Source organism: Anoplopoma fimbria, chromosome 20 (genome assembly GCF_027596085.1).
Source record: "Anoplopoma fimbria isolate UVic2021 breed Golden Eagle Sablefish chromosome 20, Afim_UVic_2022, whole genome shotgun sequence".
Taxonomy (NCBI): Eukaryota; Metazoa; Chordata; class Actinopteri; order Perciformes; family Anoplopomatidae; genus Anoplopoma; species Anoplopoma fimbria.
The window spans coordinates 25,434,615-25,462,483 of record NC_072468.1 but is presented as its reverse complement, the minus strand read 5'-3'; the positions used below and the strand labels follow the sequence as shown (position 1 = coordinate 25,462,483).

At 41.3% G+C, this 27,869-nt stretch overlaps 2 protein-coding genes across 2 annotated transcripts in view; one reads left to right on the top strand and one right to left on the bottom strand.

The window, feature by feature from the left end:
- The window catches only part of tmod4 (tropomodulin 4 (muscle)), a 179,933-nt gene that overhangs the window by 33,897 nt on the left and 118,167 nt on the right, over positions 1-27,869 (top strand). The window lies entirely within an intron of this gene.
- LOC129110033 (soluble guanylate cyclase gcy-31-like) lies at positions 4,234-17,816 on the bottom strand. Its single transcript, XM_054622193.1, has 16 exons — positions 17,689-17,816; positions 16,999-17,131; positions 16,213-16,387; positions 15,298-15,389; positions 13,491-13,748; positions 13,273-13,399; positions 11,974-12,132; positions 11,764-11,884; positions 10,838-10,967; positions 10,310-10,456; positions 8,964-9,110; positions 8,519-8,675; positions 7,382-7,455; positions 6,802-6,891; positions 6,375-6,493; positions 4,234-4,612 (listed from the first exon to the last, which is right to left on the bottom strand). The coding sequence occupies exons 1-16, from the start codon at positions 17,814-17,816 to the stop codon at positions 4,234-4,236; spliced, it is 2,436 nt and encodes an 811-aa protein (XP_054478168.1).

Here is a 27,869-nt window from a genome sequence, read left to right as displayed (position 1 = left end):
ATCTGCCACTGATGTCTGCTTTTATAATAACTCCTGAGGTTGTCTGGGATCTTAATCCCGTGCAAACCTGCCAAGTTATTTACGTAATTTGACAAGTAAAAATTCAACCACAAATGAACTACCGTATTTGCCAAATATAGGGGTGATTTGACTTTTTTCTGCCACCTACCTGGTTAGGAATTTTGGGAGACTGCGTTTGCAGTTATGCATGAGAATTTTGAAAGCATTTTGGGTAAAGATTCAAGAGCGTCATCTCATCTCGCTACACAGCACGGAGACCCGCTTCAACCGGGACATAAATAGGCCTATAATACTTCTAGTATTAGATATAAATTTCACATAGTATGTATTATTGTAATAAAAGCCGGTGTTGTGCAGAGCTGTGATATCATACGGAGGAGGATAATGGCAGTAAAATACAGACTTGGTTGACGTGGAAAAGGTGTTTGTTTTCCACCGGTAATTAAATGTTGTCGGCCTTCTTTGTTTTAACACTTTAGATTTATTGGGTGTGTGTATTGATAAGTTATCGTAGTTGTTAAGTTCGGTGTCAGCTGACCTAACTGCAGATAAAACAATAGCACATAAACTCATTGACATCATCGTGATGCAAACTAGTGCACTTTGTCCCTGATAAATGAAAAATACACTTCATAAAATAATTCCCCGTGTAGTTGAGAGTTTCATTGTAGTCTCGGCTCTAATAAAATCTGAAGGCCAATATCACTTTGATGAATGGAGCTTTGTTTGAGCTGGTGGCCATAAAACAGCCATTTCAGAGTCTCATTTGAGTGAGTGAAATCTAAACACAGATGAGGGTACTAGAGGATATAATCAAGAGTAACCGATATCGAGCCCGGTGTTGTTCACAACAGAGCAGTCAGTCTTGGCGACGACAGCAAACACGTCTGAACTCATGAATTCAACGATTCATTTAGAAACCAGGAAGTGTCCCATGATTCATAGCTGTGTGTTTTATCAGTAGGTTTATCTGAATAGCAACCAGCTGTGCTGAGAGGGGGCTGCTGGCTGAAGCTCAGGCCATTCAGAAAGAAAAAAAAAAGACTGTCGCAAATGTTAATTGTTGTCAGATGTTGGGGGTCAAAGGTCACGCTGACACCCAGCTGGACTGAGGAGCGCCTGGACGCGGCTGCAGACCCCAACACACCTGCCTCCTTTGTTTTTCTACCTCCCGCTCCGGGGCCCTTCTGCAAGAAATTAACCCCTGGGTGAAGTCGTGGTAAACTTTGCAACTGCAGGGTGAGGTCTGTCGTCGTGGCAACAGACAGGAAGTAGTGCTTAAGCGGTTTCCTGATGGCTTCCTCTTTATCGTGTAATGACATCTCGCAAGGAAACATCGGCAGAGAGCACTCGGCTGAACGTGTGTGTGTGTGTGTGTGTGTGTGTGTGTGAGTACGCCCGATTGGGTGTTAAAGTGTGTGTGTGTGTGTGTGTGTGTGTGTGTGTGTGTGTGTGTGTGTGTGTGTGTGTGTGTGTGTGTGTGTGTTGTAAAGGAGCGCACTTGACCTGGAATTAGCTCTTACCTGTCTTACCTTCGTACTGTACTCAGCTTACACACTTGCCTCTTTTGGTTATGAGATAATAAAAGGAACTTCAATTATGTCACTTATCTTTCATTAAAAGATCTCATGGACCTTCCAGCCTCCAACCTTACACACACACACACACACACACACACACACACACACACACACACACACACACACGCATACATACATACAGTCACTCACATAATGGCAGCCTGTTATCAACAGATGACTAAGACGGGAATAACTGACCTGCTAACCACTGAGGTCAGGACATTACGCCTGAAGATGTGGAGGCTGAATTGGACGGAGGATTTGGTGAGCTTAGGTGCTTTCCACTCGCAGCGTCACGAGATAGAAGGCGAGATCGGATGGAGATGAACAGATGCTGGTTCAGGGGAGGCCAGAGATTTGATTTTGATCGGTCTGCAGCTAACAGGGATTCACTTTCACCCCACGGCTTCATCGTATATAAGATCCTTCCATCTCACTTGTTTTTTTTTTTTTAGATGTGAAGAACTTCAGGAAACCAGAAAGTGAACACTCATTGACTACGTTAACATGCACCAAATATTCATATTTTTTGTCTTATTCCAACAAACACAATATTCCTAATAATCTGTTAACATGGCTAATGAGAATAAATATTCCACTTATATTCCCATTTACATGCATCCGTACATATTCTGATTAACGGCAGAAGCAGCATTTTGCTTCTTTGCGTCAAAATATCTTTTTTCCTTCAACCACCTTCTTGAAAAGATCCACTATGCGATATTTGTTCATATCCAAAAACCTGTGTATATCCAAGTCCTTCATAATGTTTAAAAGTAGGTGTGTTTCTCCTGCTTTTCTTTTGGACATGCATCTCTACTCCAGCTTTACAAACTGTTGGCTAGTTGCTTTGTGTTCAACGCACAGAGCTAGTCGTAAACAGGAAAGATGTCGTGTTTCGCAAAGTGACGTGAAAACCCATATTGAGACTCATATTCTGAATGCTCCTAACACCTGAATAATATTAACATATCCTACATGTCTTAATCGGAAAATGCTTCATTTGGAATAAGGCCTAATTCAGAATATCCAAATAGAATATGATGTTTACATGAACCACATCTTATTCTGAATATTGTCATGTTTAGAATAATAGTGGAATATGAGTGGGCATGTAAACAAAGTCATTGTTCCCAGGACCTGATTTATTAAAGTTTAACTGCAACCCCTGGTCTAAGCCTGAATCCACCCACCCACCATTTTCTGTAACCCGTGTAAGGTCATGTTAGAAACATGGTGGGATTAGCAGGCTACCGTTAGCTAGGAGAGGACAGACTCCCTCCTCTGTTGCTCTCCCTCATTTTTCTCTGTAAAAGCTTTTTGGGGGAAAGTTTTTCCTTTTTTTCCGATGCTAGGATCTTGTAACAGATGATGTCGTAAAATAAACAGATTTTAAAGCCCTCTGAGGCAAAGTTGTAATTTGTGATATTGAGCTAAACCAATAAAACTGACTAGAAAATGATTAGGAAACAATGCTTATGTAAAATAAAGCATTACCCGTTTTTCATACTTAGCAAAGTGCACACTATAGCCACAAGCCAGAAACAGGTGCATATTGTATGTAGATCAGTATGAGGGTCATGACCTTATTACAGGCAAATGAAAACATGACACTTTTAGTGGCTGTACACATAGCTTTTATATAAATAAACACTGTCATACAGTGAAATGCAGTCAGTTACATGCAGAACTTGGAACCAAAACTCCTAAAGACAATGTTGTGAAGGTCCAACCAAATGCCTACTGAATTACTATATGCTTAGTTTCAACAAAATAAAATGCAACCTCTGATGATGTCTACTCTCAGTGAATGAAATGGAGCATCCATAGAATTAGTTGTCCTGTTTCTGTGGATTCTCTAGATTACCGTGGAAGGCCGGACACATAAATTTGCTCACTTTTATTTGTTCAAATGATCCTTTATTTTGTTGTCATTGTACATTTAAACTTAATTCCTGACTTGGTGAAGTGCTTGTAGAGCTGGAAAAAAGAAATATTCATGAAATATTCATGTATTCAAGAAAACTCATATTCATGCCTATAGTACAGTTTTAAGTTCTCTGTTTCTCTGTGTGTGTGCTGTTTGCGTGTAGAGGACGTTGCACTTCCTTTTTTAAAAAATGTTGTGAAACCTGTTGTGAAACCTGTTAATTCTAAGTATTCTAAAAAAAGTACTTTCACAATTTCTATACAAGTCGAACCCTTTGATGCATGAAATCAAATGAACATGCTGGTTTAGAGTTGACTTAAATGCAGTGACTTTGAGTGCATCTCGCAATCAAGATAACTGCATCCAATTATCAAGCACTTTGGAGCACGCTTTAAACTTTGCACAAACTTTACCTTAACAAAAAGGGACTTTAGTAGAAAATGTTTGAATGTGTTTAAAAGTGTTAGTGATCAGTTTAAGTTGCCATTTAACTCTTATTTTAATCCACAAACCACAACCCCGTTGGCGTGACGTAGCATTCAAAAGGCGTTAAAATACAGATCGTTGTTGACTGTGAATTCTGAAAACTTTTTAAAAATGCCTGTTTTGCCCTCTGATTTAAACTTCATTGATATTTTTCCGTATCACACCCTGGTCACATGTCAGAGCCGTTTTGTCACCTCTCACACTACGACCGGCCGCTCACAGAATGCAGCAGGAGGCGCTGCGCATGGGCAGGTTGGCGGGCAGCTTGGCGTAGTGCTGCCTGAAGCTGTTCCTCTTGATGCCCAGCAGAGGAGCCGGGTTGTCCGGGCCGTTGACTGGCGACGAAGACTCCGGCATGGCGTTCCCCTGGGGCACTTCCAGCTTGGCCCCCTTGTTGTTCTTAGTCTTTTTTGGGGCCTTCTCCTTCTCCCCCTCCGGAGGCTCGACAGACATGGACGGGGGCTCGATGGCGACCTCTGGTGGCGGCAGGGCGTCCAGCGGGAGGTCGCTTGGGCTCGGCTTCCCATCGGCTTGCTCCTCGACGCTGCCGATGTTGAGGTTGGAGCCCATGCACTTGGCGTTGGTGCTTATGGAACTAGAGTGGTTACACATTAGTAGAGTTTTTCCAGGGATTCACAAAAGACATAAAAACATGTGTAATGCTGTGTACACAGCAAACGTTTACTCGCAGGTCAATTTGTGTTTATTCGCTTCATTCGCGCCAGACGAGCCGGAGAGGGGGAGTGGCTTATCTCCCTGGAAACTGTCGCCAACTAAGCCATTTATCTCTGCAATCAACCATGCAAGAAATAACTACTATATCTGCTTTATACTTGTTGTGGCAGTCCCAGATATCCCGGGAAACTAAACGCCGTCTTGTCTGGGTTCATAACATCATCCGGTGGCGCTCGGTGGATTTCATCGAGCCGTATTCACTGAATCCACCAGGCCACACGTCGGCTGGTTTACTACAGCTGTATGAACCGAAAACAAACAATTTTGCTTTGATTTAATTGCAAAAAACGTACAAAAAGGGACGCTGAAATAACTACATAATGATGGTTGTTTGTAAAAAGTCAGATTTCATGTTTTTGTTAGTTCTCTTTGCAAGACGACAAGGAAATCACTTTTTAAGTGCTTGCTTTCTGAACAGAGCTCGGATCGATTGGTGCTAGACTTTGCTTACATGACATGATGACAGGAAGTGAATCTCAACGCTGATTGGCTGAAAAATTTGCTTCGCGTTTGGTGTGAACGCAGCATAAGTGTAATTATGCTGTCTGAAATAAAACAAATAATCAAACAAACAAAATAAATAAAATAATAAAATAAATAAAATAAATAAAATAAATAAAATAAATAAAATAAATAAAATAAATAAAATAATGAAATAAATAAAATCAAGTGATAATGGTAAAATATAGTAAACAAATATAAGATAAAATACCAAGACCAAATGAAAATGAACCAATAAAACGACGACATCACATAAAAGCCAATCTATAAAAATGTGTTTTAAGAAGTGATTAAAAAGAGATTACTGATTCTGAAGCCTTATCTCCTCCGGTAGGTCATTCCAAAGCCGAGGGGCCCTTATGGCAAGAGCACGGTCGCCTTTGGTTTTCAGTTTCGACTTTGGAACAACCAGAAGGGCCCCACCTGAGGATCTAAGGCTGCGAGCTGGCTCATACGGGGTCAACATTTCTCCTATGTATGTCGGGGCCAGACCCAGACGTGCTTTAAAAGTGATCAGCAAAATCTTAAAATCAATTCTAAAACGAGCAGGGAGCCAGTGAAGAGAAGCCAGGATCGGGGTGATGTGATGTCGTCTGTTACAACCAGTAAGAAGCCTCGCTGCGGAGTTCTGAACCAGTTGGAGGCGAGAGAGTGACTTGTGGTTAATGCCAGAGAGGAGGGAGTACATTTTGTTTGTACGACCTCTGGCATTTCAGAGAGTTCTGCAACGGACAGCGTGTTGAGCATGAATGCCTTTTGGCCGTGCTCTTATCTTGCGTCATCTCACGTTTAGTGCCACGCATAAACAAATGTTAAAGGAACCTTTTTTTTGTGCCGTTTTGCCTGCTTTGTCTCACCCTGTTCAGTTTCTGTGTTGCTTCAGTAACCCAACAGTTGCACTGCCCTATCTGACTGAAAATGTAGTTGTTGTTTTTTTCTGGTCAGCATGACTCCTCCAAACAAACAAAAGCGCCCTAACACGGCCTCTCGGTCTGCTTGCTGTCTGGTTCTGCAGGGGGCCAATGAGCACAGCTGGTTCTGACCCAACGGGGGGGGCATCCTGAGTCCACACTGTGAAAAGTGTCTGTTTGGCCCTGACTGCTCTCCTTTTGTCCACTCACCCGATAGAGCTCTTTTCCTCCGAGTCCTTCTGTTCGCTGCTGTAGCGCATCTCCGCCGGGGTCTTGAACGACAGATCCCTCTTTCCTTTGAGCCAGTAGGTCTTCATGTAGCCTTTACCCTGCAGGACGTCAGGACCATAGTGTGCTGATCAGAAATGCATTTTGGAAAGAGCATCTAAAATGCATCGGTGTAAAAGCACAACATATCTTAGAATTGGTCAAGTATTTTTTTTAGCACACAAGGTGTGCAATTTTTTTAATTATACAACTCATCTTGGAATAACGTGCTTGAAGTCTGACTAAACCTGACCAAGTAGTAATCATAATGTCCGTCTCAATCAGAGGATTGTGGATAAGAAAGCCATAATTTGCAGAAAGCAATCACTAGCATAAGGTCTGTGTTCGTCAGCTGATATGAAACACTCACCTTCACAAAGATTTTTCCCCTCTCCTCGATGATGTAGGGCTCGTGTTCCAGGTGGTCTTTGGTGGTCTGACTGATGTGTATCTGCATGCCCTGCTCAGACAGACACACAACCACACAACTACTGCTCAGGCTGAGTATTGAAATACATGAACTCCATGAAACTTATTGAAAAAATCATCAAAGGAAAGTGGAAGAGTTCATTCTGGGGTTTCTCTTCCTTTTCATGTGCAGTAAAGTGGCATTCAGCCCGCACAAACTGCCTCCCCTTTTTAATTTATTTTCTTTTCATCGTAAAAAACTGATTTCCAGCATGAAACATGACATTATATTACTGTAAGTAATGGAAAGCAAATGAGGCGATTTGCCAGTTGCATTAACTAAAAAGCAGCCCGCACAATGGCATCATTAAACACAAAATGCTCTTCGGTACTAATCTACTTTTAGAATTTGACTGAGGGCGATCGTGGACGTTATTACAGTTATTTATACTTCTGCCGTGGGTTATTTGGCACATTCTGCTCGTATAATATGTGAGTGTAGTCACCACTCCGTTGCTCTCCATCCTCGAGGCTGTGTTCACGGTGTCGCCAAACATACAGTAGCGAGGCATCTTCAGGCCCACCACGCCGGCTACCACCATACCTGAGTGAATACCTGAGAGAGAGAGAGAGACGGGGGAGAAAACAGTTTATAGAAACAAACATGAGCTGATTTGTTCATGAACTGCCCGAATTTAGGTTTTATTGCAGCTATTGTCGAACTGGGTTACATTTAAATGAATTATGAAGCTCCATATAGCAAACATGTATTTAGTCTTTATAAGCAACAATAGTGACAACAGGGAGGGTCAAAACTACAACGTGCAGAAAATACATCCTTTCTCCCATGTTTAGTTTACAACTTGCACTTTGTGTTTGACCTCGAAGCTGCAGCACTCTTACGGTCTTAAGGTTTCTGTTACTCTTCCTTAACATGACAATACTCTATTTGTGCAGCAGTCGTAGGTTTGATGATTCATATTCATGACTCAAGTGTTTCTTTCCAGCCTTGACAGGAAATATGTCATTTTTCTACCATTGCAAAAAAGCAATGTTTTCTATAGGAGTTTAGTATCAAGGTCGGCGGCCTGTCAAGAGACAACCCTCTAGCACAATGCATGCTGGGATAGGATCCAGCACCCACGAATCATGATTTGAAGAAATGCTTTTACAGAATAGATGGATGGATGGATTGTTGGATCCCCACTTTGTGTGTCGATGTGTCTCTGAGTTTTTAACTTTGCTAGGCTCTAATGCACCGGCATGACAGTTGCAGACCAAAAGATGATAGTATTTTCCACAGGTTATGCCAATTTCCACAATATTTTGTCACAATTTACGCCCCTCAATACCGGCAGCCTTATGGTCTTAAGTTTTTAGGGGAAAAATGGTTAAGGTAGGGATATAAAAATGATTAAAAAAAAGCATGATTTATATTTGGAAAATCCCCTTTTTCTCTGCAAAGATGTCAGTGGTTAGGGGTTGGTGTAAGAGCAGCGACCCCTTGTGGCAGTAAAGAAACAGTGTCTTCAACTATTTAACCTTGGCAAAACTCCAGCAACTCCTTTAGTAAATATAAAAATCTCTATTGTACGACGAATGTGTTTGGGCTCGACCAGGGTTGATCGCCTAAACTGTAAAATAATCTTGGCCATAATCCAGACGGTCGTGCTTCTCACCGACTCTGATCTGGATGTTGTCTCCGGTGGACGGGTCCTTCAGGTGGTCGATGGAGCTCAGCATGTCCAGGGCCATGTCGCAGATGTGGTGCGCGTGGAAGGTGGTCTTGTTGGGCACGCCGGCCACCACCATGTAGGCGTCACGGATCGTCTCCACCTGGACAGAAGGAATAGTTGCGATTAGTAAATATATGTTTTTGTGTCCAAGATTGTTGTGTTTCAGAAGCTTTACCACCTTAAGAAAAAGGGAAATTCAGCTGGAATTTACTTTATATTGTTAAGAAAATCATCTGCTTTCATTTTACATTCTGGGAATACACAAACCTTAGCATGCAACAAAAAGTGACCATAAATGCTTAAAACATGTCAAAGATAACCCTAAATATACACAACACAGTTGTAAGTGTCTGAACCATATGCAGACGGCGTTCTCAGACTATCTGACCTTGTAGACGTTGTGCTTCTCGCTGAGAGTGTCGAACACGATGTAGATCTCGTTGAGCATGTCCACCACCTGCATGGGAGTGATGTGGATGCAGATCTCGTTGAACTTGACCACGTCGCTGAACAGGATGGTCACATCCGGGAAGACCTGGGACGGAAACAGGAGATACATCACCAGTATACTCACTGGGGGCCTGTACTGGGAAGAGATGCACTCCGTCACAGGTTCCTTGAGTCATCAATTAGACGTTTGGTATTGTTGTGTTTTAGTGTGGAAGGATATTCAACCTTGATTTGTTTTGTGGTCATTTGTTCTTTGATTTTGTAATATTATATGTTGGATGTTTAAAAAAATACCTTCACTACAACTGCTGCTATTTGTTCTGCTTCACATTTGCACAACAATCGGCTTTTATCTACCAATTATTGACATGAATCCATGTTGGGTTGTATGTTTTTATCCACATTCTATCTGTGTTTTCATTTTTCACATTGGATGGGGTAAATAGTTTAGTTCTGCTGTGCAACGTTTGTTTCATGGTCTTGTCTTCATACCTAACCAGCACAATAGATTGATGCCAATGACTACCGACATATTGGTTTGAGCTGGGAAAATATTATAGATTGGGTTAATTTAAAATGTCCATTATGTATCACGACCATGACGTGGTTTTGTATTAACCCTTTTGTGACATATTAATGTAGTTCTGTAACTTAAAATAACTACTTAACATTGATGACTCAATGGGTTGTCTTTTGGTTTCACACAGGACACAAACAGCGGTCTCCTGGGTGAAAGTCAATCGCTTGTTTGAGCCATCCATCGTTAGTGTTTATACTACGTCACCGGATTCTACATCACACTCTTCTGCTCCCGACTGCACAGCAAAGTTAGAAACGGGTTGTAAGAAGCTGCTTACAAAGATGACCTATGCAGCCATTTTCTTTTAGGGTGAAGACATATTTTTTCTTTGAACCGCTCTGGAAATGAACATTCTCACTTCTCACTCCTCTTGCACAGCTCCTGCGATTGACACATAAATCTTGTTCTTTTGTTGGTCACACACTCTTAACTTTACTTGTGAGAAAATGGCAGTTCCATTTCCTGTGACGGCTCGGAGCAGTGTTGCATAGCTGACCCCTGACCTCCATGTGCAGTGTGTCGACCGAGAGCACTTGCTATGCAAGACGTGCGCTGCCTTTTGAGTGAAGTCTGTGCTATGATGACACCATAGGATTGCAGCAAAACAATCCAAGACCTCAGGTCAGCGGTTACATTGTGCACATTGGCGGTGATATTGGTGGTGTTCGAGTACCGCCATCATTGTCAGCAGCAGCGCCTCGTACCTGGCACGTCTCCAGGGCGGTGATCCCCTTCCTGAGGCGGTCGGCCACGGCTTTAGGGATCATGGCGTACAGCAAAGAGTCTCCTCTCTTCTTCTCCTCGTCCAGCTTCTTGATGATTTCCTGCAGCTGAGCATATTTTTGTTGCTCCTAGGGGATCAGAAATGGGACAAAAGAGTCTACGGTTACAGTCTCACCTCCCTTTAAAAGCTAAAAAATCCCCTCTTTGCCTTCTCTAATCCTCTTAATCCACATTTCTCCTGCTCGACTGAGGTGGATTTAATGGGTGAAATCAACACTGGAGCGGCGGTTTCACCTGGGCTCACCTGGTCAGGCTGCTTCATGGAGAGAACTGGCAGTTCTTACATTTTCTGCACTCATATAGAACGACTTTTGCTTTGAATCCTCCAATTATTTCAGCATATTTTACAGGGCGGTTTTGTACATTTGAGCTCTCCAGTTTAAGCCTCCATTGTTAGTACGATGCTCCATCCCTGCAGACTAAAGGTTCAGAGGATTTTTTTCCATCACCTGGTCGAGGGCCAGCTGCAGCTCAGCCGACTGTTGTGTCCCGGCCAGAATCAGCTCTCTGCTGGAGTCGTGCAGGTTCAGATCATTCACGTACACGCCCATCTTTATCATGTCCTCCACCGTCTCTATGCTTTAAGAGTTAGGAGAAAGAAATTAAATTAACTGCATAAAGAGAGAGAGAAAAGCATCAGAATGGAAATTAATTCACTGCATTAGCGTACATTAATCAAGTCTCCAAAATTCAATTTTATAGGGGGAAGCAACCGTAACTGAAATAGGGCGGCAACACACCACTGAACACAACTGAAATATATATTGTACTTTAATGGGATTAAAATAAGACAAAGAGCTTCCGATACTATATTTAGATTAATTAATGTATTGCAATTAAATTCATGCATTAATTCGCAAATATTAAAGGAACATTTCTGCAGAAAACAACTTGGGCTTAATAAAAAAATATAATGACCTGTACTGTAGTGGCTCACATGGTAGATCACCAATCTATTAATTTAATCAGTAGAACATTATGTAGTGCTGCCATACGAACTACTCTGTAACTCACGTTCTTCTTAATTCTGATTATTACATATTTACTGTGTTTTCTCAATCTAGCGTAATGAAAATGAACACTTGCACGTGTTTCACAATAAAAGCCTGCAAGGTAAGGAATCTGAATATGCCCCCTGATACCTGAAACAGATGGATGAGAGAATTAAGAGCTAATTAAAACCACATTACTGGGTGATTACTTATTTACTTAATTATTATACGTATTTTGATCTTGTTTTTCTTTTACTTATGTCTCTTGTTCCACTCTGCTGCAGTAATCCTGCAAATGTCAAGGGAACCAAGTGGACCCTTGACGACGTCTTATCCCGTGTCAAAACCATTAAACACAGTCAGTCTGTGGGCTCTGGTCTTACATGGGTGTCCCCAGGAAGATGAGGGAGTCCCACTGGGGGACATACTTCATCTGGCCCTTCAGGTGGAGGGGTTTCTTCGGAGGCTCTCGCATGTCCTCAAAGATGGTCTCACTGCACTTTCCTGAGTGGAACCATGAGGGACAGGTCAACAGGACTGTGAGCAAATAATTTACATGATAGTAAGAAACAAAAATCAGAAAAGGCTCTGACCGGTGATGGTCTGGAACGCCAGCAGTTCAATGTCCTCCCCGCCGGAGTTCGCAGAACTGTTGTATTGGGTGAGAGAGCTGCTGTACTCCTGGTCCGTACCCTTCATCTCCTCCACCGGCTTGGGCTCTGACGGAGGAGAGGGAGAGAGAGCAGAAAAGACTTAGGTTGGGAGTTAAACAGGCCCTATTATGTTATTTTCCGGTGCATATTTTTATCTCCAGTTACAGTTACAACATGTTTACATGCGTTAATGCTCATAATCCTCCTTGTTTTTCTCATCCTGGCTGTCCTGCAGCACCTCTTCTCACCCTCTCTCTGAAACGCTCCGTTGTAGTGCTGGCTCCTCCCTCCAGAAAGCAAAGTCTGCTCTGATTGGTCAGCTAGCCCGCTCTGTTGTGATTGGTCAACGTTTCACATTTAAAAAAACTCTTCCTCCGGAGCTTCACGTCAGTCTCTCTCTTTTGTTGTTTGAGGGCCAAACCAGCCTGAAGGAGTTTTACGTCACTTCTGTAACATTATGACCTCATAACGTTACATTGTGACCTCATAAAGTTACAGATGTGAAGGAGAGAATTCAATGGAGCCGTTTAAGGCAGCTCAGGAGCTTCTGAGGGGGAGGGTAACTCCTTTTAGGTGTGGACTTCAGGTTTTACACTCTACGGACCTTTTACATGTACAAAAATATATATAACACACTAAAGGAGAGGGAAAAAGTGGAAAAGCATAATAGGCCACTTTAAGAAAGTGAGTTAAACGGTGGTATGAATGTTGTAAAATGACACGGTGAACTCCAATCAGAACGGCACGAGAATCCCATCACGAATTCATCGTTTGTTCTACTGCGTTCTTGATGGTTATGCTCAGGATTATGTCCGTTACCTTCCATTCTTACACATAACATAACTGGGATTGTCACTTCGTCTTGTAATAATGACACCCTTAGCGAATCTTTCTTGTTTCATATCTTTTCCTTTGCTTTTATTCTGACAGTCACCAGGCTGCAGGGTTTGGTGTTTTACTGTTTCATTACAGTTTCTATTAAAATAAAGTTATATGTGCTTCAAGGATGCAGCACATTCAACTTTATATTATATGAACAATAGAGTAGTTTGACTTCTTTCCACGTGAATATGTTATACATATTTTATATTTCTCTTTCAATGACCTTCAAATGACAAAAACATGAGGGAGTGACTTGATGGACGTTCTCTGATCCCATCTATTTGTAATGAGACCTTTTTTCCTTTTTTGAATCCATAATGCATTTGAAATGATTGAAATGGAGAGAGAGACCGGTACCTCTTTCTTCTTCCCTTGCCTTCTCGTTCTCCTCCTGCTCCTGTACCGTCGTGATGTTCACCTTCTGCTTGCTCTCCACCACCGCGACAGACAGCAGCTCGAACACATTGTTCAAATGGGTGTAGATCTGATGGGGGGGGAAGCAGAAAGTAAAACATTTCAGCAATTAATTTGAGCATAAGAGGAGAAAGACTGAACTACCGCCCCTCTGAACTCACATTGTCCCAGCTGAACTCCAGCATGGGTCTGATCAGGGTGAACTCCTCGTCCACCTTCTTGCCCTGGAGGTCGGAGAAGACCTCCTTGAGGCCGTCTCCGATGCGGTACATGGTCATGTCGCGGCGGAAGATGACGCTGAAGGGGAACATGACGAAGAAGATGCCTCGCTTCATCGGCAGCTTCTCGTAGCCCGGCGCCGTCTTCTGCTGCGGCATGCGGTGCTTGAAGGCGGCGTTGTCGAAGTTCATCTTGTAAACCTGGATGAGCAGCGTGGCGTTAATTAAAAAAACCTTTTGAAATATGAGGGCAGTCAGTGTAAATGTTTTTGTGCAGGTTTAAACAGCAGAAAAGTAAAGTTTGGGAAATTATTCTTAACTTTGAGTTTTTGAAATCTATTAAAAGGCTCATGTGTATTTAACATATCCTCACAAAATATGTTTTCTCCTTTCTTTATTGAAAATGATATTCGTGACGTTATGTTTAAAGAAAACTTTTGTCATTCCGCTACCATTAAAAGGTTTCTTACATGCAGCTTTTCTCGTCAGAACAAGTTACTGTATCTTTAAGTTATTGCCAAATATAGCTAATCAAAGTAAATACAATCTTTGTTTCCATACTTGCCCGAATACACTCAGTATAACCCACATATTTAACATTATAATCTACACAAAGGTGGGATTTATTGCAGGATTGCTGCATTAAGTCCTTTACAAACAGGACTTCTACATGTCTTTGGCTTTCTATTCGGAGAGAATGGAATTGGTCCGTGTTGCCTTTATCAAAGTTGAAAGGAGTTATAAAGTTTACCCACTTGGTTCAGACCATAAACTGTAAATAAGAAGCCTCTGTGTCGTAGTTTCATAAAAATAGGCACAAATCAACTTATATTGCACAACTCCATAAGTTGATGCCTTTATTTGCAATGCGATGGCTCAGAAAGAAAAGAAAGTTTCTCTTTTTCGCAGCGTAATACTCACGTTCTGTGTGAAAGTATTCATGACAAAAATAACACTTTGAAAAAATATATTTATCATATATTAATAGCATGAAAAAAACTGCCCCGGGTGTGTAAAGGCCTTTAGGCTGCTTTAGTTTTAGCTAGGTGACTCTAATAAACTGGCAACTATTTGTCTAAAGAACATAAAGGGCGTTCTTTACAATGAGGTTTGAAGTTGCAGCTACTAATGTTTATAGGTAAATTATTAAACAATATTTGGGTTTCTCTGGATAAGAGTTTCAGCGTCCGAAACCAAAACCTTACATGTCAATATTTAGATTGTCAGAACCCTTAATTAATGCATTTATTACTTTCTAATAAGCCTTTAAATCCAATGATAAACATGCAAGTAAGTCCTTCATAAAGGTTTTTCTATAACTAATCAAGTAAGTGCAATTAATAACGGCAGCTCCAATAATCCTGTTTCTGATCCATAAAGCATTAAATGGTTATAAATCTTATAAACTATGCATTATTAAAAAAAAAAAGCAATGCATTCCATACTGTATGATAATAAGGTCATTTCAGGAATCCAAACAGAGATTGTCTGCTGATGCTGGACAGTAATGCATCAGGTATACGGAGGTTGCACATTCCACATTTGCTCTCCTGTTAAATTCTGAGTTTACCCAGAGTCCCATCCCAATAAACACTTATCTCCATCCAATAAACACTTGCTGTCTGAGTGTAAACAACAACTCCACCCGGCGTCTCAGGGAAGGTGATGGAAATCATTTTTTTTCGTGCCAATAGAACCGACCCCTCGACCTTGACCTGGACACTTGACCCCCTGAGCCCCGAGTACGTACCACATACGTCATTTTCTCCGTCTCCTCTTTGGACAGGATTTCCACCTCGATATCCGTGTTGTAGAATTGGCGACCCACCTGAGAGAGCTGGCCTGCAGGAGACAGTGAGGATGTTGCGTAGAGGTCAAGTTCTGCTTGTAAGACATTCAGTCACAATGGGCTTCTGTGAGCTTAATGACAGAGGAGTTAATTAGAGTCACTGTGTCCTAATGAATCAATGACTTTACATAGATAGACTGACCTGAAGGCACGGCGACGCATTGTTAATTTCACTTTTCAGCACATCTTACTGTACATACTGTAAGGCTAATGTATCATTGATTTATTCACCTGTTATTTAGTGTTTTCAATTAAATAAACAAATTGAAACTAAATGTAATCAGCTTAAAAACCTACAGCTCATTGTCTTGTACATTTTACTATGTTTCCATCGCTGCAGACTATTTTAGAAATCACACTCCAGTGCTCTAAAATGATGTATAGCCCATGCACATTGAACATAATTTTGCTTTTAATCATCGAGGTAAAATTATGTTTTTGTGGCAATCCAGCAGAAAGTGCAGATTGTTTTTTGTCTGCAGTTTATTACAACAAAATAGAAGACGCGTTGGGCATCTCAAGCGAGTTTCTCAGGAGATTTGGACTTTTATACTCAAATGTAGACCTGCGGCTCTGTGGGAGATATAATGATTTATTTAAAACAACCTAAAGCACAATGGCATGTTTTGAAAATGATGTGTAAATGAGCTAAGATATGGAAAAATATGAGATATGCCTTTAATAGTGTGTGTGTTGTGTCCTGTGTTGTACACTGGACAAGCCAACAACACTTTCTTTAGACACTTAACCACACTCAGGTTCATGAAGCTAGAGCCTTTCCCAGCATGCAATGGGCCTAAACCCCCCCACCGGTACCTTTGACGAACTGGGTGAAGCCCTTGCGGGTGCTGCGGTAGTGCAGCGTGAGGCTCGTCTCACACTCCTCCTCCACGCAGAAGCTCGGCGGCTGAACTTTGGGGAAGGAGAAGCGGAAGTACTCGTGCAGGTTGTCCAGCTCGTTGATGAAGTCACGCACGTTTCGCCCCAAAACCTTTATAAAAAAAAAAAAAAAAAAGATGGAGTATGGTGGTATTTAAATTGTACACAATAACGGCGGTTTGTTTATTGTGAATAATATTTCATTATGAGGTCATTTTTCATGTTGTCAGAATACTTATTTGAATGTTTCTCTGGAGGGAGCACATTGCTCTGGTGTTTCTACACTGAACCTCTCACCTTTAACCACGCCGTATATTCAGATGTATTTGCTATTCCTGTTTCATTTTGAATGAACAAAGGAGACATTTGTTGGGAATTTCACTGGCATAAATAAGTTTGGAAGTGATGCTTTTTAATATTTCAATATTTATTGAAACCTCCCAGCCTCTTCTCCTCCACCCTCCATATAATATAGGTTTTTCTTCTGTAGTAAAATGTGACTCCAATCTGAATGTTGTTGTGCAACCCTGTTGTACAATGACAATAAAAGATAACCTTGTAACCTTTAACCTAACTACACATTTCTTATCAAGAGTCAAGGTTCATGAGGCTGCAGGTGAGCAGGGTTTTCATTTATTTACACATGCACCATCAGGACGTGCATTTGATGCTGCTGTCAGCTAAAGACAACCGAAAGGAAAGAGGGAGGGGTCACTATGTCACCTTAAGGATGCGCTCGTATCCATAGTTTCCAATCCTCTTGACCATGTAGACCCCGAAGGCGTACATCAGCTCGTCGTGGGTCTTTCCCAGAACCTCCCCCGCTGCCTTCGCCAACCGCAGGATCAGGTTGTCACTTTTAAAGTACAGCAGCAAAAGTTTGTTTCAGCGTATTCCCAGTGGGATTTTAAACTCTGCTTTACAGTCGTGACATAAACAAACAAATGAAATGAGCGAGAACAACAGCACGGTATCTAAACAGTCTCCTAAGAGTCAAGGTAAAAATTGAACAATACAAGCTTCAACAAGTGTATCATTCTTTGCACCGCTGTGCTAAATGGTGTTAATCTGTGCAGCCGTTTGTGAAGTTGTGTTGATGAAGTGCTCCGTCATAGATAACCACATCAACACTCACTAGACAGCAGTTCGGCTGCAGACTAAGAGGCTTAAGCTCCTTAACAGAGCATGTCCAACCACAACAACAAATCAGGCCCTGAGCAATATAGTGCTATATTTCTTGCATAGGGATATTTTCTGAGATGGTTATTCTACCATTACAACCATATTCTCTTTGTGTGTCTGATGAGACTTTTGCCAAAAAAAACACAGTGTTTGTTGCATTCCAAGCAATAAAAACCACAACAGAATTCACCACAATATAACAAGGAAACACTATAAACAAACACCACCTACTTGTACATCTGATGCCGGACGAACTTGAGGTGGGGGATCTCCGCCCGGTTCTCGATCAGCCTCCACACATCCTCTCCGTAGGATTCGTTGATGTAATCGTTTACTGCTTCCAGATACAGGCCGTACATCTTCAGAGGATTGGAAACCTCCAGATTGATGCTAAATTAACTGCTCAACTGAGGAGAGGACAAAGAGGAGAAATGAGGTTTCACAAAATGCAGGTTGGACTCGTCTTTTGTTAGGGTCAGCAGTTTAAAATATATACTGTTGAGGGAAATCTCTTTAAATCCATTATTCCTTGAGAGGACAGACCTTTGGCAGTGTCTTCTTGTGAGATTAAAATACCACTTTTTGTTTTAATCTTTCAGTGCGAGAAGAAAATGTAAATGCATACTGATCTATCCACCTGCATGCAGGGGAGGAAAGAATAAAAGATGCCTGAGTCACACACGACCTCATGTTACCTCAGCTAACCTTCTCAGACACCGGCCTCATCTAAGAGAAAGAGAAAGACTCTCAATAAAGGAAAGCGTTTAAGCCGAGCCTGTGCTCTGTCTGCAGCAGCTGCTTTGTTTCTACACTCGCTGTAAAATGTCACCATCGTGGCAAATACAAGATTCTGAAAAAAACAAAACATGGCAGCCTGTGATGCTCCCATCCCACCAGTTAACCACAGTAAGAACGGATAAAAGAAAGAAAGAAAAATGGGGAAGGAAAGAAATAAAGGCTGCAAAGGTGTAAAAAGAGTCCCCTTACATGCAGTCCCTCGATGGTGTGATGTCCTGGTCTCCAACTGAGCCAGAAAACGCCTCAGCATCGAGAGTCTCCACCTGCAGCTGACATGGTGACACTTGGTTGTCAGGTCAATGGTGACATGAGCCAAAATAGCAGCACCAAGGCATGTTTGTGGCAGGTAGCACAAACAAGAAATAAACAATTCTTTCAGACAGTTTCTTGGACTTGCAAACATTAATTTGTCTAATTTGTAAAGCATTTGTATGGAGATTAAGTTTGTGGGTGGTTGTTACTGTAGATGGGAATTCCTTTTAAAAATACAAAGAAAAGACATTTAGTTTCTGTTATTATAAACCAGAGCGCACAATGTGAGGCTCATTATCTCAAAATTAGCCTGTACTCTCTTGCAACAACTCATTAGGACTAGCCGGTTTCTCGGGCTAATTACCTCAAATTTGCATAATTACGGTCAGGTGCACATTAGACTGACTCGCATTGTGTTGAGATTGGCGTTTGAACGGTTTTTGCATTTGGTTTGTGAAGTGAAGCTGAATAGACCCTCTGGAAAAAAACAAAAAAAAATCAGGGATAACTGAAGACTGGAATGTCACAAACATTTGTGTTTTATTGCCTCGAGTCATGATGTGTGTTTTGACCTGCTGGAACTACTTTTACATTTGGGAAAAAAAAGGAATATTAATTAAAAAAAGGCATATTTGGTCAAACAAGAGCTGCAGCTTTATTCAACAACTGTCAACAAGGATGGCTGCTCCACTGTGTCTAAGTGAGGGGATATATATATATATATATATATATATATATATATTTATATAACAGAGCTCCTTCTTCAAGGTTAATGCTCACCACTATTCTCACCACAAGGGGGCACTGTTACAACACCCGTGATTCATTACTGGTTTATCTAATGCTTCCACTGGGGGGGGGGAATGAGTATGGAAGTTAAAAGAAGTGTGTCACTCTGACCAGCTTCCGGTGAGACCAGACGAGGAAGATTTGCAGAAAATTTCCCCCATAAAAAAAAGATCAGATTTTTGGTCAAGCATGTTTGGGGAAAAAAAGGACTTTTACTTCTGCTGTTTTATTATTTTCATATTTAAATCCTGATCTGAAAGGTTACGGCGGCTCACACCTGTCATGTAGAGGTCTAATTATGAAAACACTGATTTAATCTCTCCAGCCACCACTCTCCTCCTCCTCCTCCTCCTCCTCCTCCTCACACCTCCTCTCCACCAGTGAACCAAAGGTGTGCCGACAGCTAGCGATAATGAGCCGCCCTCTGTTTCCGTTTTCTTGTGTGTCTTTTTCTTCATCCCTCCTTCATTTCCTCCCTTCTCCCCCCCGCTCGTCATCCCGTTCACCAGGTGCTGCTTCCTTTCCCCTTTTTAATGTCCTGCAGTGACACTCGGTGGCACTGGGAGGTCCGCCGCTTACCTCTTAACAGAGGGAGATAACAATGTGCTGATGGTGCCAATACCTCAGCTCCACACAGGAAGCTTTCATAAAAGAAGACATGACTCATCTTTTTTTTTTTCTCGCTCCGCTAATACAACACCCTGCCTTCCTTCTAACAAAGGGAGAAAGGTGTCAAAAGGTGTCCATTCGGGGGAGCCGAGGAACATCTCCCTCCTGTTGCTTGATGTAACACACCAGATTGCACAAATGGACACACACGGTCCTCTCTTGGTGGTGTCAGTTTCGCTCGTACTCATACATATTTTCTTTTCCGTCTCGTTATCTGTTGGAGGAGTTATCAGGCTCTGCCAGCCCAAACGGACGGGTGATCCAAATCTCTGATGGGTATCGAGGTCACTGCAGGCAGCCATGCATAGTCGGACCTATTCAGCTCCTGCAAACAGTGACGCGCTGATATATCATTTTTATTTATATATATATATGTAGTCAAAGCAAGGGGGAAAGAGCTCACTGTTGAAATGTAGGGGCATTGATTAAAGCGCCGGCGTGACGCTTTTTCTAACTGAGTCAGAGCGCACAGTTGTTGGGTGACAAACTCCCGCCATGAACTGCTTTTTATTGTTTACAACCAGCAGCCTCTCCGGATAAAAACTGACTGCACAAAAGCTGCAGGGATGAATCCTTTCTCTTTTTCAGATGTGGCAGAATGGAAATCCCTGCCTCTGTGGAGGAGCTGAATATGTTGTGACCTCGTGGTTGAATACTTAATAGGAGTCTTATCTGTATCCCTCCCCCCCCACCCAACAAACCCAACAACCCGCTGCAAAATAATGTGCCATATTTCTCCAGCACAATCCCACGACGGCTCCATCTTATTGGTTTCACTGTAGACACAGCGGGAAGCTGGGCTTTAATGCTACGCTAGCTGAATGCTAACGACGTTTGGGCGTCTTATTGTGGTTTTAAGCAGCAACCGAGGGCCTCTCTCTCTCTCTCTCTCTCTCTCTCTCTCTCCCCCCTGTATTTATAGCTCCTCTGTGAGTTCTCCCCCTCTCCCCTCCCCTCCCCTCCCTGCTTCCTCCCTTTCTGTTTCTTTTCAGTTTCACCTGTCAGCATCTCCATCCCCCCCACTCTCCCAATATCCTTTACTCCACCTGCTGCTTTTCTCCTTTCACTTTCTCCACGCCGACTTGCTCTCAATCTCCTGTAATGCCAGCCCTCTCTTTCCTGCCTTCCATCATCATTTAATGCAGCGTTTTGGCGATATATATATATATAAGTATTCTTATGGTTCGTCACTCGCCCTTTCAGCTGTCGTCCTCTCTGTCTCTCTTTAGCATTAGCTTAATTGAATAAAAAAAAAAGTATACGTGGGGGGGGGGGGGGTATTGTTACTCGGCATTGATTTCCATGATGGCGTGGCGCGGTGAAGCTAATAGCAGCTGAATTCACTCCGTCTCTCTGCAGGCCCTTTCAACTGCAGCAGATGGAAATACAGTTCTCTTGGAGGTGTAAAAATAGTGTCAAATCCCAACAAAGGCAATTCTAGAAGGAGAGATAAGAGGGGGGGGAGGAGGAGGGGGGGTTTTGCACGCCGTTCGTAAAAAGAAAGGAAATTCAGGGTTCCACAGTCTGCATATAAATATTCCATTAACTTCAGCCGGGCTCCATAACGGCATGGCGGCGCGGTTATGCATTCAGTGCTTGGAATTTAAAATGAAATTATTGCGGGAGGTGGAGGAGGAGAGGGGGAGGTGGGGGTGGGGGTGGTGATGGTGTTGGTGGTGGTGAAATAGCCGTTTCCTTTCTTCCAATTTCCTCCCTTTCCCCTCTTTCGCCCCTTCGCCTTATCACGGTTGACACTAATCCAATTCCAGCTCTGCTTGTGACAGCTCTAACGTGATCCTGTGTACCGATTTCCCCCCCACCACCAACCAAGTGTGCACTCACACACACACACACACACAAACGCAAGTGATGCACGCATACTCTGAAAAGGTCACATACAGTATCCAGACAAATACAGGGTGTACAGTACACACAGATATGCCATTTGCTGTAAACTACGATCCGTGAGATTACAGCCAAACCTCATCTGAAACCGAACAAATTCAACCGGTCCGCTCAGCATCGAGTGAATCCAGATTCTAAAAGGTCAAAAACATAAATAATAATGATAATATTTCCAGTCCAAATGACCCCTGAATGTGTGAAGCCCTGCAGATGCGTTCGATCTTCTCTGCTCGTGTTTCTATATATGTTCCCCGCTCAGACTCGGCAGCAGAAACAGTGACTCACTTCCTCGCCTTAATCCAACTTCATGCTAAAAAATGTCATGTTTCATAACCTCATGAACTGAAACAATATTGCGAAGAGGAAGCTTGAGTTTCTCTTAATGGCTCTGGGAATAGTTTAGTAAGAGAGGTTGTTATTTTTTTTTTTATAAAGGTGCATGTGTTACTAAGGTCAAGAGTGAACCTCAACGGCATTATTGTACAGTAGTATTGTATTGTAGTGTGTAATACTGAAGGCAGTTCTCATATATAGAGTTTGTAGCTATACCTGCAAAAATGTATGTGCTCTAAGTTGTATATATCCCCAAAAAATATTCGTTTGTAATTCAAGTAATCATGAACAAGGAAGTATAAAAAAACTGTCCTTTAGAGGCCGCTGTTTGTGAAGTGAGAAGTTAACTTTGATTTATTTGTCACGTAACTTCCATACTTCAGTAACACTACTTCCTAATGTTTTTAACCCAAATGCCTAAAACTAAGTAGTTTTGTTGCCTAAACTTAACTAAGTACTCTTGTTGCCTTAACTTAACCTACTAATTTAAGTTAAACCTAACCAATTCGTTTTGTTGCCTGAACTTAACTAAATAGTTTTGTTGTCAAACTTAACTAAGTAGTTTTGTTGTCAAACTTAACTAAGTAGTTTTGTTGCCTTAACCAAGTACTGTTGTTGCCTTAACTTAACCTACTAAGCTAAGTTAAACCTAACCAATTAGTTTTGCTGCCTAAACTTAACGTAGGAGTTTTGTTGCCTTAACCTAATCAAGTAGTTTTGTTGCCTAAACCTAACCACATAGTTTTGTTGCTTAAACTCAATTTAGTAGTTTTCTGTGAAGACGGAACTTTATTTTGAAAAGACTGCATTCATGTAGCGAGCAGACATTGACATGTGTTGTTTGACTTTCGTAGGAAAACGCATACAAAATGTTTCTCTTAAGCTATTATACAAACAGTTATATGAGGATAAGTTGACTACTATATTACCGTATATGTTATTTTTTTTACTTTACCAATATGAAAGCATTTTTGTAGCTAAAACAAAGATTTACCAAGGGAAATACCTAAAAATATAAAGATATTTATTTAATTAAGATGAACAGACTTCCGGACTAAATCCACAGGTTTCTTGAGTTTTGCTGGTTCTGTTGTGATACTGGGTTAGAGAGCAGTATCAGTGGTAATAAGACTTTTGAGTCTTTCCTTTTACTCCCAACACAACACGTGGATGTATTGCACCCGGTCTCTTGGGGCAACTGTGAATGAAGAAAGTATTCTCGGTGCGCCTTCTATGATGGATTTCTCTCTGTTTGATTATTGAATGTCGGTGCAGAATTGTGAGATTAGAAATAAGCCCTTGGCTCTTTGATTCTGAGTGACTAACACCAAAGTCTGACGTTTGCTATTGATGTTTGAGAAATTCTATTGCAGCGTCTGGAAATGAGAAAAATACACCAACAAACAACAATAGCTGGAAATGGAAGTTTTAATTTGATGTGTTTTTATGAAAGGTACTATGCTTAAAATTGACATATAACGCTCATTTTCTGGTTGAAACTTGTATTTCGGGATTTTTAGAACATGTTTTCATGCTTTGTTGCTGAAATAAACTAGTCTATTCGACTCTAAATTAACCATAATTTACTAAATGAACATCATTCTGTATTGAAGAAGACATTCTTCTTCTGACTTCCCTTTGCAGCTGTAGGAGTCGGCCCCTGCTGTGACAAACCGTCAGTCTGTTCGGTGTATAAGGTCACATTAACCTGCTCCAGCAGTCGTAATGGCAATGACACAGTTTGTGGTTTGGTAGGTAACCCAGATACCCAAATGTGCACAGTGCACAAGCACCGAAAAGACTGAGTTTTCCGTTATATGTCCCCTTTAATGTAATCAAAGCATGATGATTCAAAACACAGGATTGAAAACTACCCTCAAGCAAAACCAAGCACATTTTCAATGTTGCATTTTACAGTTATTGTTTTTTTTTTAAATCAGAAGTGTAACAACAACAAAATAACAGGCCAGTATTTTAAATTATATGTTAAAAAACACAGAAAGGCTTTTTTTCCATGTACTATGCTATTTCTTGTGACTGTCCTCACATGAAAAATATACAGCATCGTCAATTTTTCAGATGTCTACAACCTAGGCATGCTCGTTAAACCTGTGTTTACTGAGACCTCTAGTGACCGTGTGAATTATGACTCTCTTTGTCAGCGACAAAGGCGTAAGTAGCGTGACGTTGTTGTAGAGCAGCTAAGCCTTGTTGGGAGGAAGTCTGAGAGGATGGATTAGTCAACAAAGCGTGTGACTTGGACACGGGAGACTGCTATTCATTTCCTGTTTCCCACCAACTGTTATTGTTGTTCTCTTTTAGTCCCCAAACATACTCTCTTCTATTTATTTGTGCCTCTACCCAACCAAAACATATCTATAAGCACAGCAGTGGCTGATCAGAAAATGCTTACATTCATTACTTTTGTAATGGTCATATGTGACTTTTAAAGCACATTATTTATTGGGGAAGTAATGACAAATGTTGTTTTATCATTTAGTTTGGAGGAAATTTTGTTTTTAGTGGATTTTTAAGGGAATACATTGATAAATACCTGATGAGCCACATTTTCAGGCATTGTATGGCGTATGCAGTTCCAGGTAAATGCTCCCACTAACTGTCTTTTCAACAACTACAATCTTCAGAAGCTTACCTCCGGTTCTGAAAAATGAAGCCAATGCTGAAGTGTCTTAACCCTGCATTCCCTCTACTGTCCATCAAGGGGCGACTCCTCTGGTTGTATAGAAGTCTAACCCAAAACACAGGAGTTGTCTGTGTTTTAATCTTAGAACTTTTACCCTTTCGCAGTCTGTTTTGAGTTTGTGAAAGTTCATTTTGGTTGCCTAAAACTCGACCCTCTTGTGTCACTTCTGGTTGCAAAAAAACAAGATGGCAGCAGCCAAAATGCCGACGCGAAGCTTCAAAAATGGCAGTCTACTTTCCATTTTATTCGTCACACCTTCTGGTGTGTAAAGTCTCTAAGACGACGAAAGAAAGCATCTTCAAGTGTCACAAATGTAAACTTAAATGAACAAGTTTTAGTGTGCTTTGTTAAGGTCAATAGGCATGTAATGAGATTGATAACAATTTCAAAAAGGGCTTAAGGCAGCAGTTGCCACAGAAATATGTTAAAGCTTGAATATCCTAAGCCGCTGGGGATTTCTAAACTACTTCACTCTAAAATCCATTTAAATTTTACTGTTATTTACACTTTCCACATGTCTCTATCAATTGTATCTTACCTATTTACTGATAGAATACATTTTCTGGGACCATATAGTCATTAAGATTAGGTTAGTTAGTTTTGATGGGCCTTTGTTTTGTAGGTTGTGACTGTTTCACTTTTTCAAATCTAGACAACTTGCTGGTAAACGTGTGTATGTATATATATATATATATATATATATATATATATATTAAATATCTTTCTGTCTGGGCCCCAATTTGAAGCTTCCGTAGCTTATCAGGGTGTCGCATTTCACATATCTCCATTGTGTTTTATTATTGTATTCTAACAAAATGAAAGTCGCCTAGAAAGCGGTTCCTTTCCGACCGAGGCATTAGTTAAATGTGTTTCTTACAGTAACTGGAGGCTGTAAACAGATGCTGCAGCTCTGTGTTGATTTCACACCTTGGTCGTCGTTATTAGCGGGCGAGAGACATCGAGTGGCTGCAGCAGGGGGAAGTGAGGACACCGAAGGCGGTCGCATAAGTGATAAATGAATTGTAATAATGACTATCAGTGCTTTATTCATTTGCTCCTTTTATCTGTTTTCTGTCTGTGGGTTTCAGCATTAGCTGGCTTTTATGTGCAATTTACTGATCTGCCATCTGCCCACACTGATTTATATGGGCCAAACAGCTCACACTGGACTGAATGAAAGCAGATAATTGTGCCCATTGTTAGTAATGCTGGCAGCAATTCTGTTTTCGCTTTATGCTAAAATCAGGATTCAACTTCACATTTCATTTCATAAATGCAATCATTTGCCACTCGGGCTGCAACGGATCACAAAAAGTGACGGTTCGGATGGTATCGTAGGTTTGAGTCACGGAGCGGATCAGCAGAAAAAAAAGGGAGCAAATATAACTTTTAATCTGTATTAATACAGATTATTTTGTTGTTTTGTTATAGCAGCTTGTACACAAGGCTTTAGACGATATAACTGTACTTTGTTATAGTCATCTATAGTAGTTATTTTCATAAACACACTATCAAAGTGATTATATAATATATTAGATTGTATTATTATTGGTTTGAATTTTTTTTGGCTAATTTTAATGATGCATTATAAGCTGCTTATGTGCTAGTGAGCTAGTGTTAGGAAGCTAAACATGTCATAATTCCCTCTCTAATATCTAAATTATACTGCTTTGAAAACAACTGAATCTAGTTTCTCACAAAAAAATACATTTGAACACATCATGGTAACATTATCATCATGGCAAATTTCCCCGCTGCGGGACTAATAAAGGATTATCTTATCTCTTATCTTATCTTATCATTTATCTTCTCCCAATACCATAGATTTATATAAGTAGACGTAGTCATGGTGACGTCCCTCATTGGTTTGTGGACTGCGGTTTTGAAGCTTCGAGTTCGGCGTTTTGGCCGTCGTCATCTTGACATTTTGCAACCGGTGAACGGTAGTGACTATATTTGGACTGGTGAGTGAAGTAGAGACGACGTAAACGGCTCTGGTAGAGACCTGTCGATAACAAGGTAGCCCCGCCCTAAAGCATCCCCTGCTTTATGGTCTGTTTGACTCTAAATGGAGCATCATTTACTAAATGAACATCATGCTGTATTGAAGAAGACTTGAAACTAGAGATTGAGACCATAAACTCATGTTTACAATGTTTACTGAGGGAATAAATCAAGAGAGAAGTAGAGTCATTTTCTCATAGACTTCTATACAACCAGAGGAGTCGCCCCCTGATGGACAGTAGAGAGAATGCAAGTTTAAAGACCCTCCAGCAACAGCTTCCCTCTCAGAATCAGAGGTTGACACCCGCCCAATACTCTTCATAATGTTACTCAATACAACCAATACAACGATGCTAGCTCCCCTCCTGCAGATTTCAACCCAGATTTGTGATTCACAAGGTGTCATTATCAGGGATCGGTGACTAGGGAGCATTAATGCCTTTCTCCTGATCCAACTTATCCTCATACAAGTTCAGTAAAGCGTCAATTTACGTTATAATAAACTTCTGTCTTCAAAGGAAACAACTTAGTTAAGTTTGGACCACAAAACTACTAACTACGGTAAGTGCTGTTCCAGAAGTACACGAGTTGCATGAAAAATAAATGACATTGACTTGTTGTTTCGCACATTGAATAAACCGTGGTCTCCTGGTCGACAGATAGTTGTTTGGCAACCCTTCGTTATTCACTAATTGGCACCTTACAAATAAGGTGCTTCACATAAATCAATTCACAATCTTGATTTGTGAGTTCCCATCTCCTAGACTCCAAAAGTGGCAGCCGAAAACTAGTTCCAGTCACGGAAGTATTTCTGCTCCTGTGAAGTGGCAAGCTGTGTGTGTGTGTGTGTGTGTGTGTGTGTGTGTGTGTGTGTGTGTGTGTGTGTGTGTATGAGAGTCTCTGTGAAGTGAAACAAACTTTTTATTTTAGTAACTGGAACAAGTGCTGAAGGAAGCAG